Genomic DNA, 22079 nt, shown 5'->3' on the forward strand with positions numbered 1-22079 from the left:
TCCTAGACTTTGCGATCCCCTGACTTTTCTTCTAGTGCCACCAGAATGTTAACCTGACCCTGTCAGATGGTTTGTTTCACATAACCATCTGAGAAGTCACCATTGGAAGCTGTTTGGAAAAGGGCAGGTTTGCTCAAAAAAATACTTGGCAGGTGGTTGGATGAGCCATCTGTCAATCAAACTAATGAAAGAGAAACTGAAAGCAAAAACATTGCCTTCCGTTTCGTTGCTGTTCTTTGCTCTTCTTACAAAAAAGAAATACTCTCCAGTTCTGATATAATCGATGCTATTGCAACATCTTCGCTAACCTCTTCAGGAGCCGTCATCGTTGTTTAGAACCAACAGTCGCCGCTCTGTGTCGTCTCACACTATGGCCTCACACACCTAAGCCACGCCCGTAGCTGCAGTCGCTCCTCACAGGACACTGATTGGTTCGTTGTCTGGCGAGCCGGACACAAACGCATTACCTGAAGACAAGTTGGATGACTTGCGATTACTTGTCACTAAGCCATTTAATGTGACGGGGCTGAATCAGGTCATCAGGTCAAAATTTATTTTTGTTACAACCTGATCTCACGGGAAGGGAAAATACCTTGACATTACAACGAGAAGACATTTAAGCCTTTTCGCGTGTCATTTGTACGCCAAGCAACAAAACTATGGTAGTGGCCGCAGTTTGGCTGAGGCAACAAAACCACTTAGTTAGGTTTAAGGAAAAACATCATGGTTTGGCTTAAAATAAGTACGTAAATTAAGTAAAATACATACAAAAACAATGTGCAAGAAGTATGGAAAACACAAACGCAGTCAATATAGACTACAAATGACCCGCTTAAAGCAAGAAAGGCGTTCTTAATGCATGTGAAATGACTTGCGATTACCGAGTCATTCCTATTCATATATACCAATACTTTGGTTTATGGCCAATTGATTAAAACACTGTTGTTTAAACTGTTTAAAATGTTGTACAGAAAAGACAACCAGTGCTACATATATGATAAATCACATCTTTGCTCACCTAACACTCGACATATCATAAAATCTCACAAGTGACTTAACACGATGACCCCTCTGCTTACACGACCTCTCGTCATCATCACCCTGGATTTTGGAAGTGATCATGAGATGTAGTTACTCAGAGCACCACCCACCTGACTGGCTTTAAACCTTGACTGAAACATCTTGCGCTGTTAGGAAAATATATGCATTGTAATAATTATAGAGGACAAGGCTTTCCTTGCCATTTTTACACCCCGAGTGAATAAAAAACGAGCGCTGTCTTAAAATTCCTTGAGCGCAGAAACTTTGAGCGGCGAGGAGTAGAAGGCGTCGTGGCGTATAGTGCCGGATTCTCTCTGATCATTTGAGAGTGAATATACTGCACTGTAGGACGACTGCATTATGAAAGAGTGACTCAAGACTCGGTCCTGGATGCTGTTTGTGACTGAAATTGCTTAATCGCTCATGTTGCACTACTGTAGTTCACACATTATTAAATAATATCTGTGCAATAATGATTAAGCCAATTAAGTTCACAGCTTATGTGCTAATGATCAAACACAGTGGAAATGCATGGAGCGTGAACATCAGACATAGAAAGAGTTCCCCTTTCACCGAACGCTCTCAACCGTGGATCATTGTCCATTAAGTATTCTCCCTTTAAGAAAAGGCACACAGACATATCAGAATTAACATCACAAGACAGCGGTGTCGTAAGCCTGGCGCTAAATGTGTAGCAACGGGCAGCTCATCAATGCTTTAAAGAAATGTTACGTATTAAGCTAAGTGCATGACGGAGGCTGTGTACTTCTGGCTCATTGTTGTTCTAGTTGAAGTAGTGAACACAGGTCCTGGGACTCTCCTACTTCAAGCCCTGGAATGCTTCCCTCTCAACATTCTGGGGCTTCCTGACTTCGAAATGAGGCGCTGGTTCCCGCATGACAAGAATACTAGTTTGTCTTAATGAGCTCGGGTCCTAGAGTGAGAGACGCATTTTTTACACAATGTAGCTCCAAGGCTGCTCTTATAAAAATGTAACAGGCGAATCCTTGTTTAACACTCGAAAGCGATGAATAATAACAGAAAACACTGACAGCTTTCACTTTTTCCCTGAAGTGATTTTATTACAAAGTTCATGAGGACTTACAGTATTACAAGAGAATTTTTTGTCAACATGCGAAAACAGAACGAAGCCGAAACACAGGAGTTTAACAAACCGGTAAGATAAGACGATCCACTGTTCACGATAAACATAAAAACTGATTAAGTCCTCAGGAGGTGGGGAGCCGGTGAATGACTACAGTGCAGGCATAGAACGGCCACATTCACACTGACTCAGCAAAGGTCAATCCAACCAAGGCAAGATGTGCACATCTCAAGAAAAAAAACATGTTACAATTTTTATATGCCATCGGCTTTTCTCAGAACTTTTAGAAAGCTTCACTTGTATGTACATAAAACTGTACAAAAACATGGCATCACAAGCATTTTTATCCTATATAAATATACCAACAATTAGGATAACAACTAGATTCTCTCTTGCAAAGACATATTTCCAAGGCAATTGTCTTTGTTCTAGATGAACTGTGAAAAAGATGAAATGTTCAGTTAATTTCAGTTCGTTTTTGGGGAGAGAGAGGAGGGGAAGTGGGGGGCGGGGGAGGGGGCTTTTGAATATGAACCAGCACTGACATTTCAAAAAGGAAAAAGAAAAGTAAAAAAAAAAAGAGTAAACAGTTTCTACCAATTATCTTTGGAATTCATGCTAAAATCACTGCCTGCTCGACAGCAGACACAGGGTTGTGGAGATCTATGTACACTACGCCACCAAATTTTTTTTTTTTTTCCCGCACAACCGGTTTTTCTAAGAGTCTTTGATCGGTAAAAAAAAAAACAAAAAAAAAAATCCCCTTGCCAATTTCAGTACAGCAATTTTGTCCATCTGTCCACAGAAATGATCACCATACGATACACACTACAGAGAGGCAAAAAGATACTCAAGTGAATTCAACATTAAATCAATGTTAAGTACAAATTAAACAGTATTCAACATACTTTTGAGTGTATTTAGGTGCTTCATGATGTCCTCTCGCTTTAATCAAAGGGAGAACCGCTCCTGTGTTCGAGAGAGGAGTAAACACAGTTCATTCAGCATGAGTTCAAAAGAAAGGTCAAACCTGGTGATAAATTGTTCCGGGGGGGGTGAGTAGCAGGAGGTCATTATCGGCTGGAGTGAAAAGAGTCCAACTCATTAAAAGAGAGAAGGGGGGAAATAGGCCCAGGCTTGTTTTTTTTTATTTCACAGAGGACTTAAATCAAACTCCTGTCATTACCTTCAGAGCAACCACCGATGATTACGACTTATCTGCTATGAGGTGCCCCGTTTATTCCAGCGATCAAAGACACTGATACCAGATTCACTAAAGGCTGGAATCAAGATTTAACCTCAGAGATTAAAATCCGGATGCAAAGCAAGTCGTGAATCTGAATCGAGCATTTCAATAGATAAAGTTGAGGCTATGTGACATCGCTATCTTTCTCACTTATCATTAATTCCAGGTCAGCGATCTTACCCCGCTGCTTTGAGTCGGCCGCTGTATCCGCGGCTCTGAGAGAGGGGTGCTTGGTGGAGCCGTGGGGGTTTAATCACAGTGTATCATGGCTGTTGTTTGAATTTTATTTCAGTCGCTAAATGGCTTTGAAAACGGCATAATGTGCTTTCTCCCCCTCAAGGCAGGATAATCGCCCACCTTATTTAATCACGGGCCATGTCCAGTAATTTCCATATGTTTTCAGTTTAATTATTCCGCTTTCCAATGGTGGCGGCGGTGAGGTAAGCGCTGATAAAAATACCCCTTTTAACTGATTGTAGCTCTGCGGGTGGATTTGCATTATCTGGTGGGTGCCTTGTCCTGGGGGTGTGCTCACACATGCCCCGGCTCGAGACTCATTACTCACCCTAATTAGGAAATGTCCATTCAAGGCTCTTCCACCCTTACTCAGACGCACAATCTCACTATGGAAATACTCCGCGGGGGTGAGAGGTATCTACAAATCTAATCAAATCAATGTTTAAATCAAAGACGGACGGCCAGCTCCACGACGTTGTAAGGCAGGCTAGTGTTGTCATCATTAACATCCAATTACTGACTAATACGCAGTGTCCTTCAGACATATCCTTCAGATTCACTTGGAAAATCTTTGTAAAGATAATGAAGCCCACGGGCATGCCCTATTTTTTTTACTCTCTGTTCAATAGCCAGAGGAGGGAAAAATGCCTTATAATTTATTAAGCGTGTTGTCCTCAATAGAGGGAAAATCATAATTAACAGGAGTTGCAGTAAATCGAGCCTACTATCTAAACCTATGTTTTAGCTCAACAACATTTAGATATTAATAACTGATCATTTAAGTGAAATTCCTCATTATTGATGATAACTCCCAAGATGCCTTCAAACCCATCTATTCATTGGACTTCAAGCAAAGAATGTATATTGCTAATAAGTGAACGACACTGCAGTTGCAGAGTTACGCTTCCGCCATTTTGGACTGAAAACGACTACCGGACGCCAGTAAAACTAAATTATGTCTATTCTATTGTCATAATTTGAATGTCTCTACCAAAATGGCCTGTGTTGAATGATAAAAATATTATCAATATGCATACTATTATAACATATAATACCTATTTATTTCAATATTTTGCCACGTCCGCTTCCCAGAGGAGCATAAAGTGAGTGATGGACATAAATGGAAATTAGAAAATATCCAACACACAGATTTTGAGAGCAATTTCAAACTTTTTCATGTCAAAGACCTCCAAAATAGATGTCCAATAGATCACAGACCAGGGATGTATAAGAGGTTGTGTTCTGTGCTTTTGCCCTGCGTGTTAGTAAAAAGCCTACAACTACATTAAATTATGTTAATGTCATGCTACTAGCGCTACTAGCTACTGGCCGATAGCCGGTTGTTTGGGAACAGAGGCGTTAATACATCCACCACAGTACAGGCTTACAGCCGATGGGTGTATTATAATTACGACTGTCAATCGATTAAATCTGTTCAAAATGTACCTTAAAGGGAGATTTGTCAAGTATTTAATACTCTCAAATATGATTGCCTTATGTATATATATGTATATATTTATTATTGTAAATCAATGGTCCAGAAACCCTCACAGGTACTACATTTAGCATTAAAAGTATGCTAAAATCATAACATGGCAAACTGCAGCCCAACAGGCAACAACAGCTGTCAGTGTGTCAGTGTACTGACTTGACTATGACTTGCCCCAAACGGCATGTGTAAGGGGGAGACTCGTGGGTACCAATAAAACCCATTTTCATTCACATATCTTGAGGTCAGAGGTCAAGGGACCCCTTTGAAAATGACCATGACAGTTTTTACTTCCCAAAATTTAGCCCAAGTTTGGACTGTTATCTTAGCAACATAGGTTAGGATACCAGATTCTTCACTCTAGCTTTAAAACTGAGCCCGCTACAACCTAAAAATCACAAGTTGCATTAATGCTTTAATTAAATTATTGGTGTTAAAACAAATTAGCACTAACGCGTTATTATCGCGTTAACTTTGACAGCCCTAATTTTAGGATAATAAAGGTGATGAATTACAGCCAATATATCCAGAACCGGATATGTCATATAAGCGTGCATGGCGGTGCAGTCCTGTGGGTCTGATGCACGTTCACTATGCCGAGGAAAATAACTCTGGATTTGGCTATTAGTTAATTTTACAACTTTTAGAACATCATTATTTAATTGAGGGCCATTTTAAGTGTTCATACTGGGAAGTTGATTTACCTAAAAAGAAAAAATAATCTTGTTTTATATACCTCCGTGGCTACAGATTTGACGCTTTCAGTCCAAAATAGCGGCCATCTAACGTCCATTGTCGAAAAATCACCAGCGTGTCGTCTCTTTGCTTCTATACTCTTTGCTTCAAGGTCCACACTGTGTATTGAATTGCCCTCTGAAAGAAGTATACATATCTAGTGAGAACTGCTACTTTGAAAAACTCTCAACATGGAGCACTGGTGTAGTACATCGGCGTGATATTAACTTCCGTAAGTGCTCAATCTCTCCAGTAGTTCTCCACGCTCAAGTGCCCTTTCATGTAAATACCTCTTTATGCATTCATTAGATCTATGCAAGTTCTTATGGATCGTGAAGGGGAAAGGACTGCGAGCTTTAGGAGGGGGAAAGGATTTGCAAGAGCCCGTCTGATTGTCACGACAGAGAAGAGCTTTTTAAACTGATACACTGGTAGGATTTCATCAACAGAGTGTGTCACAGGGTTTTTTATATAGGAAAAAGCCAATCAGAACGCCTCTGGTGAGCACACTCCGTGTTTTGGTCATCGTGACTCCGGGGGTACTGTGGCCAAGTCGACCGGTTTCATGAGAGGTCACAGTGCTGCGAGTCAGTGGAACATAATGTCAGTTTAAATGTTGCCACACAGCTTTCTCCACCAGTGGCAGAGCTCTACAGGGAGCAGAGGTAAAGGCCATTCTACTATGATTAGGGGTCGAAGGTGTGTGTGTGTGTGTGTGTGTGTGTGTGTGTGTGTGGAGCGACCACGATATCGAGCTCCACTTCCGAATGATGGTTTTCAATCAAGTTTTAAACAGCAGCAGCAAAGAAAAGCTTTAAATATGCAAAAATTCTGAGGCAAAGTTTTCTTTTTTTTTTCTTTTTTAGCTTAAACGCCAGACAAAAATATATGTAGAACACACCATTCAAATGTATTTACAGCACTGTACATTAAGATTTTTGATTGAAAGTGTTAAGCCTTTCCGATAGGGCCCGACTGGCTGTCTATGAAATTATATCTAATAATGGCACAAGAGCACTGATCACAACTTTCAAAATTCAAGAGATCACTTCACAGAATGGGACTTGGCTAACTACAACAATAATTAGTCACTACTAAAGTAGCAATTACCGTCTGCGCTTCCTTTTGATCGGTTAGAATCCTTCAGGATTTTGTATAAATAAATGAGTGAGTGCATCAATTAACTTTGTGGAATTCGTAATAAATATGCTAATAAATTAATAATTTAAGGAGGAAAATGACAAAACACAAGTGTTCGTGCCAGTGATTGGATGAGTCACAGCCTATTGTTACCTACGAGACGGGCATTGGCTTTAGCCTGTTTCCCCTTCTGGAGTGGGTGTACCTTTTCCTTTTTCGTTTGTGCACCAATCGGATCTTCCTCACAGGTAAATTTCTCTTTTTGGAGTGTGGGCGGCGGGGGAGGTGGGCGGGAACTCAGAGGCCACGCTCAGGGGCATCTCCTCTAAGGGGCAGTCCTGACCGGCGTCGTGACCGCTGTTGGAATAGGCACTGCGGGAGGGCGGGAGGCGCGGCCGGTGCTCCTCGCCGCCCATCCTGGCGCTCCCGTTGGCCAGGCGTCCCAGGCTCCCTCTCTCCTGGTAAGGCACGAAGGTGGAGAGTTTCGGGGGGTTCCTGGTCTTGCGTACGGGAGAGGGATGCCCGGGCATCCAGCAGGCGTCCGAGTGGCCCAATTCGCTGCACTCGGTCGTACAGTTTCCGGTCATCGCCACGTCAGGGAGGGAGCGGATGTCTGTGGGAAAGGAGAGAGAGAAAACAGCACCGTCAGAGAGTCAGAAGAGCTTCATGAGGATAAACATCACAACATTCATAAAAAAAAAGTTGTAAAAAGCCATTTGTGAACAGAAATGGTGTCATCTGAAACACCCCATGAAACCCACCGCCGCCACCCCCGCCACCCCCCTCCTTGATGTCTTTGCAGCTGTTGCTAAGCAGTCGGCAGCAGTTGCTATGTAGCTGTTGCTATGCGCTGTGTAATGAGCACTACTGTGTGTGTGTGTGTGTGTGTGTAGTCCACTAGCTGATGTGATACATTCAGGAGATGGCGTGCTGTGTCTATGCCATTTAGAAGTATCCAACAGCAGTTTGTCTGGCATGCTTGTAATACATCACTGTATTGTTAACATGCTCAATACAGTATTGATTTCTATTACATGCGATTTGTGTGCAGTAAATGGTGCTCCAAATATGAGAAAAATGACAGCAAGGATGGACAAAATACCAGACAGACAGTGTTTGGTTACAAAGGGGGAATGGCTGGGTCCCTTTGGGCAAAACCATTGTTGAATGAGTTATTGATTGACAGTGCTGAAATGAGTTCCCTGCCCTTGATTATCATCCATTTTTTATTCAACTGCTCCTAATTAAATAAATGGGCCCATGACCCAGTGACCTCATTTAAATGTACAAGCTGCGAAAGCTCCGAAAATAAGTTTGCCTCGTGCGCGATCGCTCAAGAAGAGTAGGACTGAAAAGTAAAACTGCACAGAAGAAGAACCCACGTTATTTGTTTTCCAAAAAATGTGCAGCTGGCGGCTAATAGACTTGTTAAGCAGCCCACCTGTTGACAAGCTAAACACACAGCCCCGGATTTAATGGAAATACCACTCAATTTATCTTTGTTATCCCCTCAGACTCCGACTAGGACAGCCAAATCAATGTCTGCGAAGAGGAGAGCAGAAGATCTGTGAGTCTGCCGTGTCACCCCCCCCGCCATGTAAACTTTTGATTGCCGTGATGAATGCATTACTGTAACGCCTCGACGCTGTCCGCGCCATGAAAGAACACGTCCATCACTTGTGTTTTTTTTTTGTGGCGACGGGACGGCGTGTGTGAAAGAGAGTAAATGTATTCGTAAAGAAAGAAAGCTCAGGGCTGCAGACACACGACGAGCAGGAAGATGTTGCTGCATGCGGATGATGCAACCCGCGACGGATGACGTATTAGAAGCAGCGGTGAGAGTTCACAACTAATAGAGCAAATGCCACCGTGACAGTAAGCCTATGAGACGTAGCATCAGTATTGCGCTCATGACTAGTGGCAATAGATAATCATCCCACAAAATGTCAGAGCTCTGAGGCTGGGGAAAAATAACTTGCATCTGGACCACCGAGACTTCAATCAATCAAAAGGCAGAGTGAGACAAGCTTGTGTGTGATTTCAGATTTTAAACTGCTTAAAGCAGCATTTGGCAGGATGGTTTTGGCATCGTTGGGCAAAAAACTCCATAATAACCTTTCAGCATATTATAATTCAAGTGTTCTGAGAGGAAACTAGTCTGCTGCACCTCCTCTTGGCTCTGTTTTCAGGCTTTAAAAAAATCTATCCCGTGACGGGAGACTTGGGCCAATCACAGGTCATTTGAGAGAGAGAGCGTTCCTATTGGCTGTTCATTCAACGGAGGCAGCTGTCAATCACTCGCGAACTCTGATCAAACGGTCAAGATGTTTCTAAAAACATTTTATGCGACAAATAGGCATTATAGTAACAGAATTTGATCAGCGTTGCCTAGTTTGACCGTTTGATCGGAGTTTCCGAGTGATTGACAGCTGCTCAGAAACAGCAAGTCTCCAGCTCAGCTCTGATTGGTTGTTTTCCTCCGGTCTGTAAAATCTCGCAGGTGCCATTAAGAGCACCGGAGGACACAGAGGTACATGATTTTTTTTTCAGATTACCTGTCTCATGCACTACTGTCATATACTGTCAGGATATAGTGACTGTTTTAAACGTCTTTAAATCATATTTGTTCCGATGCTGCTTAAATAAAAAGTATAGTGGAAGCTGTGTTTTTCTCATTTTCCTTATTTATGTCTCCTACATTCAGTCCTCATGGGTAATCCATACACAATTGTCCCATTGTTCATTAAAGAATGCATAGCTCCATCCATTGTTGCCGTTAATCTCATTGTTCCAATAATCCTAAATTGCAAGATGTTTAGGGCTATTTAATACATTTACTTTACAATTGAGCAGCGCTCTGCCTTATTCATGCTTAATTATATCATTATGCTTAAGTGGCAAATTCCTCTTTCTGTTTACAAGGCCAATGTCAGTGATTCTTTTCAAAACGAATGAACGACACTTTTATGCCCGATTAGGAAAGAAGAAAACCAAATTTTGGTGCTCTGAGACAAGGCGAAAAGTGTCGCCGTGTACGCGCCGCCGCCTCATGCATGATGATTGGAGGTTCATTTTCTCGGCTCCGCTAAGAGCGTTGTCTGTATGCATCGCTGCGGCGGAATGGACTCTTGATACAAAAGATGTTCATAGGAGGAGAGAGTTGGGGAGTGGGGGGAGGAGAGAGGGGTTGAGGAGTACGCTTCTAAGCACAAGCACAGTCGTGTAGGCATCTACTCCAAAAGGATTTCACACTTGATTAAAACCTCTCCACAGCTTCCAGGAGGTTTATGCCACACCAAGCGCCCCTTGTGTAAAAGTCTGCGTGGCTCCACGACTAAAAATCAACTGCGCGGGGGGGGGGAGGGAGAAAAAAGGTGCATTTACACAGGTTTTCTAAAACACCTCCCATGCCATAATTGGGCATTCTTTCTTTATGAATTATCCAGTATATGTGTGCATGTGAAAGGACTTACAGTTAGCCAGCAATGTCCCATATTTGCCTATTTAATGTGTAATTTCTCTTTTAACTAATTCAGTCAAAGGGATAAAAGACATAAAGGTTAATTGCCACATCCTCACTGACTGGTAATTGACTTTAGGTCGACCGTGTTTTTTCAGAAAACATAATTTGGACTTAATGTAATGAAATGCCAGCGAAAAGAAAGCACGTAATGTAAAATGATGCCGTGCACCAGTGACAGGATATTAAAGCCCATCCTGAGCCGCGCTCGTCATCAACCGAGGGGCCAGAAAATCAGCGATGACAGCTCAACGCGCTGTCTAGCTCGCCAAAAAGTCTGCCATTTTTCTTCCAAACGGTGCCAAAGCCGCATATCGCACGTCATCGACGGAGAACATAGATGCTCTAATGCCGGCTATTTTAGTTAGGCCATTACCTTGTCTGTTAGCGTTTTCATCAATATGTGATACGGTTTTATTTATAAAAGTAGCTCTGACATATTGTCTGTTCTTTAATAGATAATTTAACAAATGGGAGGTCTATATTCAACCGCAACCTGTCATGTTGGAGTGATTGTTGCTGCATGCTCTCATTAGCGTTCTATAGTGCGTGTAATTTCCTGTCATACACGCAGTGCTCGAAGTGGAAAAAAAATAATAGGTGCCAGTACTCTCTGATTCTCATGTTGGCGTGTGTATCGGCAATCTCTTGTGACTTATTCCTATTTATTTATGTATTAAGCATGTCATACTGTGTCAGTCATAATCAGTTGTGATATTATTATTATTATATTATTGTTATATATGCCTATAATACGCCAATAAAATTCTAACTGGAACTTTATGGCGTTAAGGTGGTGTGTTTGTATAGTTACCCATAGTGTTATTAGTTAAAGTGCTTTCCTGTGTTTATTTGTCGCCTATAATCGGCTATTATTCAGGTTTTAGGAGCAGCGTCCCAGTCAGGATGCTCCTACATATTATGCAGCAGGATAAAGAGACACATTCTGAATTTCGTCAATGAATAAAAGATACTTGAAGATATTGGGTTTGGAAGTCGTCCCCAAAGGAAATTTGAAGGTTTTTGACTTAAAACTAGGAAATTTGACATCATGATTATTTCAATATTTACACTAAGCCTGTCAAAGTTAACGCGGTAATAATGTGTCAACGCAAATTCATTATAATGCAACTAATTTCTTCAATGCATTAAGACAATTTGTGGGGTTTTTTTAGGTTGTAGCGGGCTCAGTTTTAAAGTTATAGTGAAGATACTGGTATACTGGAAACTAATAAGACCTAAAGAATCCATTGGTACCAACCATGTCATACTAGCTTGTTGAGAAAGGGGTTAAATAACGCTCCAAACATGCGCTATATTTTGATAAGGAAAAACTGTCATGGTCATTTTCAAAGGGGTCCCTTGACCTCTGACCTCAAGATATGTGAATGAAAATGGGTTCTATGGGTACCCAAGAGTCTCCCCTTTACAGACATGCCCACTTTATGATAATCACATGCAGTTTGGGGCAAGTCATAGTCAAGTCAGCACACTGACATACTGACAGCTGTTGTTGCCGGTTGGGCTTGAGTTTGCCATGTTATGATTTGCAGTACCTGTGAGGGTTTCTGGACAATATTTGTCATTGTTTTATGTTGTTAATTGATTTCAAGTAATAATTATATACATACATTTGCATAAAGCAAGCATATTTGCCCACTCCCATGATGATATAAGTGTTACACATTTGACAAATCTCCATTTGAGGTGCATTTTGAACGGATACAATTTGTGTGATTAATTTGCGATTAATCGTGATTAACTATGGACAGTCATGCGATTAATTGCGATTAAATATTTTAATTTGATTGACAGCCCTAATTTACAAATATCACAGCCTTCATCATGTTTGCCCTAAAAGAGCAGATACAGAAAACTTTTAAATAATGTTTCAATAATTATGTTTGTTCACAAATAACAAAAAGTTATGACCAACAGTTTACAAATTATTTTACAAAAAGAACGTGAACATTGTATCGATAAGTCACAGCACCCTCGTTCGCCGTGCGTCGGCTCGTCCAGATGCTCTCCACATTGTTTTTATGTTCATACGGCTTATGAGGCGCGGTGCAAAAAATGTGGGCACTGCGCTGTATGAATCGCCTGAAGAACCTGATATGAAGATGGCAGAAAAAGGTCCCAGCAGCTTGTGAAAAATGCCGGTACGCAACAAAAAGTTACGGTATGCCAAGGACTAAAATGTAGAAGGTGAGTACCGGCCCACTTCAAGCACTGCACACACGTCAGCTCACACAAATATTTCAACATGTAATAAGGACGAATCGCTTAGAAAGTATTATTTGTGAAGGTTTTTCACATTTGCTTGCCCTGACCTTTCTGTCACACTCAACTCTATCTCTATAATATAAAAAAAAATAAAATCAATCCTGATAATTACACTTTTGTGTCTCCCTTTTGCTGCGACTATTAGCCATCTGTGGCTGCAGTGCCCACTTACAGTGTGGCAGAATACCGTCTGCTCTGCACATCAAAACACACTCCCACGCTCGACCATTGTTTTGAATATTCGGCGGTACGCGACGAAGCGAGATGAGTCAACATCGGGGGTGAAAGGTGCAGCGGGAAAATTGGGTATTTTCCCACCCACTCGAGCCTGCTTTCTCCCGTACTGTACCGTGCACCTGAAATAAATCTGCTCGCAGTCTGGAACAAACCCTTTGGAGTTTATAGTCTTGTATGTCATGGATGGGGAGAGCCATGGTGGACAATGGAGGACAGATGGGCGAACCGCAGCACTATTACGCCACTGGCTGGAACAGGCTGACTGGATTTAGAGAGCTTGTGATTTGGTTTTTTGAAGAGCAGTGACTCAATGACATTTCTGAGTCTCTGCACAGCTGAATTCTTTTCCTCTAGACTTGAAGATAGATTGCACCTGTAGCTTCCTCCTTTATATATAGGGTCAGCCCCATCTGCTCGCTTAAAGCAATATCATGAAAAAGAGTAAAAAAAACACAGTAATTTCCACCTTCTACCACCTTCAATACCACATCAACGACTCCCAGTGAACCTTACTTCTAAAAGCACCTCCACTGCAGTAGCATAACTTGCACTCCACAGAGTGGGGGTACACACAGAGCTTAACCCTCCCCCCCCCCGGCTGACAGATACATGTGAGGGGTGGGTTTGCATGCTGCTTGCATCAGGGTGCCAGTGGGAGGTGTTGAGTGTCTGAGGCAGGCTTCCTCATCGTCTGATCCCCTGCCCACGGGCATGGGGGAAGCTGCCTCTTCCTGAGATTTCACACTGCTCCTCTCTGTTTGATTGCAAATGCTGCCTCTCCCCACCGGCTGCTTTCCAGCGTGCGCGCCACACCGCTATGATCGATGGCGAACAAATATGAGAGACCCACAGCTCGTAGAGGGATAACGGGCGGGGGGTGGGGGGGGAGAAAACAGCTACTATTGTTCGGGAGCGCGTGAGTGATATTAATGGTGTATTTGCGGTCCCTGCAAAACAGTTTATGTGGCAAATGACTAAAAAGTTCAGCGAGAGAAAACAAAAAGGAAAAAAGAAGAAATATCTCACATCTGAGCAGACATTAGCGTCTGTTGCTGGCCATCAGTGTAATAACTGGGTGTGATGCATTCTGTGGTTGTCATCCTCCGTGAGGAAAAACAACAAGAAAAACCAGGGTTTTTGTGTTGTATTTCTTTAGCTATGACATGTCTAGTCTTGTTATTCAAGTGTTCAGAACAGTTTCTCACAGTAAGCAGAAGCTACCAAAAAACACTCTTTTTTTTTCTTTTTCTTCCCCTCCAGAGGGGAGCATTTTTAACCGAGGGAAACTTGCTACGAGCACGCAAAACATAGTGTTGACGTGCACATTTTCCCCCTGCTCATTGTAATGGAATACAAAAGAACAATGGCAGAGCTTGTAACCTCAGACATGCACTTTCGCATCTCACGAGCAAAATTAGAATGTGTAGGCTTGAAGGCTTTGTCACCTCACCTATATGGAAAGTGACATGTGAGATAGGCCTGCAGTTAACCATTTAGTGACAATGCTGTGGAGATATTCTGCAGATGATTGGTACGCATTTATTCTCCAGGTTGTGTTCTGTGTTCAACAGATCACATACACAGCAACAACTGCTTTCTTAGACAGCATTGTTGGAAAAAGTTAAATTTTTTTTAACTATTAGAAAAACATGTGAATGCATCACTTTAGGGGCCGAACACATGTCACATCTAGAAAACACGTGGAAAACGCCAGCTTTTTTCTTTCTTTCCAATGTGCTTGGGAGGTTGCGCTGCTGTTACGCCTGCCGTTTCTAAGCAACCAAAACCTGCGTGCTGCGATGACGATGATGATGAAGTTGCGTTAATTTAGCAGAAAGCCTCACTGACTAAACTAAACAAAATCAGAACAAAGATAAATGCATTTCCAGCACCGTAAATCCCTCACAGTAGCTTTACACTCGATTTCTCTGTGTCAATTTGGCGGACCTTTCAACCGAATGTTGCGACGTCCTCTGACAGAAAGGGGTGAAGCCAGGATAACAGTCCGCTGGACAGATTGTAAAGCTCTGGTAGTCCTGCACTATAATAATTAACTTCTCCTCCATATATTTTACCATAAACTCATATTTATGGAAGAAAGAAAAGATATCTGCGGGCTGTGATTGGTTGTTCCTCGTCACATGACATGTTACAAAAGTTGAACTATTTTCATCTCGCATTTGAGGATGGATTTGAGCGTGCAAAAGATGCGGCATGTGTACGGCCTCTTACGCAGCCTTGGAGATCATTCTGTATGTGTTTGGTCTCTACAGGCCGTTTCACACCAAGCACAGATTTTCATCCTCAAAATCAGCACGGGAATTTATAAAAACTGATTTTGTAGAGGGGAAGATTTCTGCCTGCCAATGAAATCCTTTGGTCCAACTGATCTCCGTCATTCTGCATAATAATTAGCCATGTGCTTCTGTTTGTTGCATGGTGAGTGTGTACGTTCGGCACAATGGGCCTTGCAACAATAGCCGTTTGTTTTCGGGGTAGCAGACTTTTCAGACAGATGGGCTGGGCTTTTTTTTGTTCCAATGTGGACATTTTTCAAACTATTGGTGATTCGGAATAACAATGGGCCATCCCCATCTCAACACCCAATAGACTGCTTTTGGAATGAGTCCTAAAACCCAGAAATGAGTTAGCACTTTAGCACTTCCGGTTCCCTCATCTGGAAGTCAATGGGTTTTTTGAATGGGTTTTTAGTTAGATGCCTGAAATAAGGTCTGTGGTTGATACAAGCATAAGAGATGTTAACGTTTTGTTCTACAACATAAAAATACATCAATAAATACCACACTCGTGAATTTTGAAGCCTTAATGTGTCTTTAAAAAGGCGGTTGCTAACAAGTTGCTAAATGAGACTTGTCCACTTTACAACCTCGTTGTGTATACTCACGCTCATGCGACCTTGGTGTAATTAATTTATAGCCTGACGTTAGCTTTTTACTTCTGGCGATTGCATTCACGCTTCAAAAATCATAAAAGTGGTGTTCAATTGTGGAGATTATCTTGCTGAACAGAACGTGTAAGTATCATAAATGTTTGTTTGCCACTGAGCTTATTTTCTGCAATAATCCAAAACCCAATGGAAAAATCCCATTGGCCTTTTGTCGAGGGAACCCAGGGAGATGCTAACTTTCGGGTTGGCATACAAAAATGTGTCATCCCTGGAGCACTCTATAATGTACAACAAACACTGCTACCTCAACAGCCAAATAAAGGAAAATATGTGGCTTGAGATCACCCACCAGCTAGGATATGATGAAGATGGTAATGTAGCTTATATGCACTTGCTAACGTTAGCCACAACAGCTAACGTCAGAATTAGCATCAAATTTGGGGTCCGATTAGTTTATGTATTGTATAGTTAACTGTCTGTCTGGATACTTTTGTGTTGTGTGGAGTGAACATAAACTCTATTTAGGAGGAAACTCATTTGGCTTCGTTGACGAAAATGGAACACGGCAACAGGGATAATTTGCACCGGAACCGGTATGCATAGTTGTCATGCCGAAAATTTCCATCGCACTGGTGAGAAACGACTTTTAGTAATAACGGTAAAATGTTTTAGTTTATTAATCTGTTTTTGACTCCACAGAGGCTGATGCCAGGATAATAGTTGGTGTTGAAAGTTTAAGGCACATTTCTCCTTCACAGATTCGGTAAGGTCTGTATTCTCGGCCAATTTCCTCAGCAGGCGAGCCTCTTGCTGACAAAGGCTGATGCGTGGACGTGTCGGCCAGAGGCATGTCAGGAGAAGCCGCTGTAGATGGTTCAGTGGGTGACGGTACACCTCCTGTCAGTTCTCTCACCATCCACCATTTTGTCTTACAGTTCCTATATTTGAAGACTGCCTTTTGTATCACTGCATTTGACAAAGCCTTAGCACCTGCTGACAGATCACGCCATGCACCAGCTCCTCCAATTGAGAAGTTGATATGCGGTGTGATATGTCAACCAATACTAAGGCTTTGTCAAACTGTGACACGCACAAGGCATCTCCAGATAAAACAGATACAAAACATTGGTTAGAGGACAGGGAGGAAACGGCTCTAAATGATGATGTAGTTGGAGTTGTAAGTAATATAATCGTTTCTCTGTTGGTGCACGGAGGTGTTTTGTGAAAATGCTTGTGTGGGGAACAGCTTCATGCCTCTGCCCACAACAATATGTTTGGCTTGCTGGCCAATTACTGACTGGAAATTGCATTCTGAACCTTGACAACACAATATTGATCTACAGCAGCTGCCAATGCAAAAAAAACAACAACAAGCAAACAAATTATTTATCACGAAGAGATTCAGGTTTATGATTATCCTATAAGTCCAGTTCCCAGTTTCACGAGTATTCTTTCATTGAGTTAGTTCAAACGGTAACTCTTTCTATGACGCCCATGTGTATAATGCATCATTAACATACTTATAATGTATTATATATCTTCTTATAGCACTGTGTAATTATAGTTATAAGCACTCATGCATATTCATAATGCTTTATAACAGTGATCATAACACATTATAAATCATTTTATTATGAATTAAGGCCGTTACACACGTTTTTTTTGTGTGCGATTAATTCACACGTCAATACATTTTTTCAAATTGTTGTTTTTGACATGAATACTTTCACACAGAACGCAATGCAATTTTTTTTTCCGGAACGAGGTCGATTTTCTGAGCTTTCGCACTGCGAATAAAGGCATCAACCAATCACGTTGTGCAGAACGGGTTGAGTTTATGAAACAACAACACGGAGGCCGAACCAAGACGGCAAACCTTATTACACCTTTCAACCTTGACAAAGGCAGCGCAGACCAGATCCAATCCTTCCGTTCTTACCTTTCACAATAAAAGCCCTAGACATATAATATTCACAGGCAATTATTTTGCATTTTCATGTTGTTTATTCACGCCCCCAGTGTATAAAGGCCTTTATAAGGTCAAGTATCTTAATAAACTTTATAACTGCTGGTCACTCACTGACAGTTTGTTTTTGCAAATATCATATAAATCTCATAGTTGTAATACATTATACTATTTTTATAATGCATTATAATCACTTTTATAATGCATTAAAATGTGATTATAAGCTCCTCTAAGTGGTCATTATGTTTGGTAATTACAGTGAAAAATAGCATCATGCAAGAACAACACATACAATGTTGAAAATTTCATTTTTACTTTACTTAAAGTAAACAATGACCATTTAGAGGAACTTATAATCACATTATAACAGTGATTATAATCCATTATAAGAAGATTACAACTATGGGATTTATAACATTATGTTCCTCGCAAAAGAAAAAAAAAGGCAGTGAGTGACCAGCAATGATGAAGTATTATGATACTTGACCTTATATGTCATTATAAAATGCTTCATAATGTGTTATGATTATTGTTATAAAGCATTGTGCATATGCATGTGTGCTTATAAATATAATAATACAGCGCTAAAAGCAGATCACAACACATTATAAGTAAATTTATGATGCATTATAAACATGGGCGTCGTAGAAAGTGTTACCCAACACAATACCAGTTTTGTTTCTGCAGTCAGTAAGTGGAGCTGCAAGGCAACAAATACATAGAAAGTAGGTCTCCAGATAATCTAACCCATCCATTTGCATTAAGACGTCACACAACCTACAGCACAGTACGTCTTAACCACAGACGTACCGTTACTCAAGTTAACTCGAGAGATGCCTACATCGTTTTTGCTTGAATCTTTTATCGGTGCAGTCAGCTCGGATAATAAACAGCAGAACTCTATACGCTGTATTCAATCACATATTCATGCAGAGCGGGCTTCGGGGAGAGGAGAATGTGCGTGTCGAGTTTGAAAGGCATTAGTGAGACATCAGTGCCTAAATTTAGAAATCTGCATTTGTTTCTTTAGGACAATACAGGTATTTTATTAATGCTGCTCATTTGAATCTTTATTGCGGGCTGCGCCACAGTTGATGTAGGGAGTAATACTGAACACGGTTGCTGATTAGCATTGAAATACAGACCCGCTTCTTAATACATGTTCAATATGATGTAAATACACTTGAAAATAACATGCATTGGCAATGTCAATTGTTCAGAATGAAAATGTAATAATCACTTTTACACTTTAACAACATGTAACATTGAATGATGAAGAACATCACTGCATAGACATTTTAGGTGTCATTATTGGGAAATGGATTTTTGTAAAGGGTTACCAAATGTTATAATCTTATCATATGCGATAACCTGCTTGCATAATTACATTTAGGCCCACTCTGCTCCTTTGTCTCCCTCTTTTTCTCTCACTCCCTGAAATAGGAAACCTCACATTTCCCATTCACTTTTCCGAGCAATTTAATTAGAAAAGCTCAAAGACATGTAGACTAAATCCCTGTGGCGTGGGGTTGTGACTGGACGCTCAATAGGCTTTTTTTTGGTACTTTTTTTTTGTGCCACAAAGTGTAACTCCATTACAAATTCTGCACAGGTCAAGGAAGCTTAAGCAAACTTGGTTAGAAAATGTTAAGAATATATATTTCTAGCCGAACAACTTCATTGAACTCTGCTTCTGCTGCGAGTTGAAGAAGCAGAAGTCTGGTTTCCGGTGCAGATTAGCGAATAAAACATGCAAGACTTTATTTGGCTTAATAATTGGTGACAGCTCTGAGGTTGGAAAGTGAAGATGGAGCTGAAGAAAAAAATCACCAAAAATACATTTTTGTGAAGTTTATGACTGATTTAATGAAAACTATTGTCATGATAATTAGACAGACCGTTTCATTGCACGACCCGTCCCTGATTGCTGTGTGACATTTACTTGAAGAGTCACTTGTCTATTCCTGTCTCACAACCCAAACGTTCTTTCTTTCTTCGCGTCTGAATGTCTCTTTCTTGGTCCCTGCCTTTGAAGCTTTCTTCCCTCTTCAGGCTTTTGCACTCTATGGCCCTTTTCTACCACAGTGGCAGCGCTCCACGGCCACATACTAGCAGGTATAGGGGATGTTTCATTTCGCAACAGCAGAAAAAGAAACATTCAGTCTTGCTGTTCAAATGTCCGTCGCATTTAAGCTGTTTATTTTTTCCTTGAACTGAATTTTCCTAGAAACACTTACTGTAATGGGCTTTTCTACTCAGGTCGCAATATGTTACTGTTGTGCTTTTATCTTAGTTTGCTGCCCACATGCTAACATGTCTCTAAGAGCCTCCATTTAACCCATTACAAATTAGCTTTCTTGATTTGAATAGAAGAAGCTTTTTCTTTTGTATAAAACCAGGAAACAACAGAGGTGAAAAAATATCCCAATAGAAACCCAACATGTTGACTGGATTTTACTGTCTCTATGTTCCAAATCAGACCAAATAACGTAGGTGCAACTCATTTTCTTTTCATCAATAAGAAAATCAAAGTCTTCCTTATATGTGATCTACAGCTCTAATTATCAAAGAGGGAATTATTTTCCTCACAGGACACCTGGAGTTAATTCCTATGCGCCCCTTTCATGCTCACTATCTTTCACGCATTGATCTTATTGACATGTAAAACAGATGTCTTCCATGATCCATTTGTTGTTTTCCCTCCCGTTTCGATCAAGATGTTATCTCTTCGCTAATTCAGCCTTTGATTTCCAAAGTCAGTCTGCAGTGCGAGACGTGGTTAACTAGGGAACGTAAGCTGCTAATGGGACGTAGAAAAGAAGTGAAGAACACAGTTTCCGAGAGGGTTTTTTTACCCAGTAGTGACATTCTCAACATTTTTTTCCATGACATGTGGACTGCATAGCCTTGCCTTTGGGCCATGGTTGTTCCAGCACAACTTTTATCATCCCATCGTACATCATATCCTCAAACCAGAAACCAAGTGGTCAGCCCCAGGTTGCTATCAGAGCACTATGTAGCCTGGATGCATCCCAGCCAAACCGCATATATCAGCCCACATTATATAAAGAGATAACTGTATTATTCAAATCTGTGTTAATCATTATCACAGTCACATCGTTTTAATGCCAAGTATGGACAAACACCAACATAATCTCACAAAATCCGATCTTCAGAATCATGTAAGCGGCCCATGCAGCGGCTAAATAACAACCCTGCAGAGGCGAAGCTTTACATGGCCGTTCGCTGTAGACGGGGAGTTGCTGCATGACTGACAATTCTGTGGGAAAGTCAAAATACTAACGCAGTCGGACGGAAAGCTCCGTTCCCGCAATTCTCTGAACAATACAGCTGCGTGTTTGGAGGCAGGACAATTCAAATTTATAACATGATGAAATATGAAGATTGGTTTTTGTGTAGCGGAGAGGCAAAAGAAAAAGAACAGCAGCAGCAATCTCCCCCCGACGCTGCTCTGCCCGTCTGCACCCTTCTGACAAGGCTTTGATTAAGGCAAGGGGGACGAGAATCACACGGAATCAAGAATATGATTGAATATATACTTATTAAAAGGAAACGGCAAATTCCTGTCTTTAAATTATGGATTTAAAGGGAAACCCGGAACACACCAGGCAGCAGGGGGTCATCATATCGGCTTTTAAAGCCAGCGTGATTCCACCCCCTCCTGGTGTTCCTTACTGATCCATTGCATTCAGCTGCATGTGTTTGATTGACTTTTACAAGCATCGACATGCTGAAGATGGGTCAATGTTCGTGTCCTCTGAATGTTGTCGAACCCCTCTAACAAAAATAATCTAGCGCAGTAACACAGTTGACCTAATATTTGCTCAGTTATGGGAATAAATGTGGGGGAGAGGCGGGAACACTTGGGCATATCTGGGAGGCCAAGTATTTTGGTTAATTGAATGAATGCCACACCTGCACTTTAGTGCTGTGTTGTGTATTAAAAGGGCATTAAAAGAGCAATATAAGTGTTTCATCGCATTAAAATAACATAAATGGACGGGACATCCACTCCGTTATGAGGTGATATACTGAAAATTTAATGAACCGATGGGTAAATTGGGTCATGTACACAGTTCAACAGTCTGGATGTGTCTGTGACCTTGGTTGTGCATGGCTAAACCTCCACGTTTGGCTGAAATGTGGAG

General features: G+C 41.3%; 1 protein-coding gene across 4 annotated transcripts in view; it reads right to left on the reverse strand.

The window, feature by feature from the left end:
• Positions 1–2081: 2081 nt before the first annotated feature.
• Positions 2082–22079, reverse strand: part of pcdh1a (protocadherin 1a) — a 122595-nt gene continuing 102597 nt past the window's right edge. For 3 of the 4 annotated variants that reach the window (XM_074611092.1, XM_074611088.1, XM_074611089.1), the window contains one exon: positions 2082–7606. Coding sequence is in view for 2 of the 4 variants with exons in the window: in XM_074611088.1 (XP_074467189.1) it covers positions 7236–7606 (371 nt within the window). In the remaining 2 variants the exon portion in view is untranslated. The remainder of the gene's footprint in view (positions 7607–22079) is intronic. The other variant, XM_074611090.1, reaches the window with a different exon arrangement.

The sequence above is a fragment of the Sebastes fasciatus genome, chromosome 16, assembly GCF_043250625.1.
Source record: "Sebastes fasciatus isolate fSebFas1 chromosome 16, fSebFas1.pri, whole genome shotgun sequence".
NCBI classification, from domain to species: Eukaryota; Metazoa; Chordata; class Actinopteri; order Perciformes; family Sebastidae; genus Sebastes; species Sebastes fasciatus.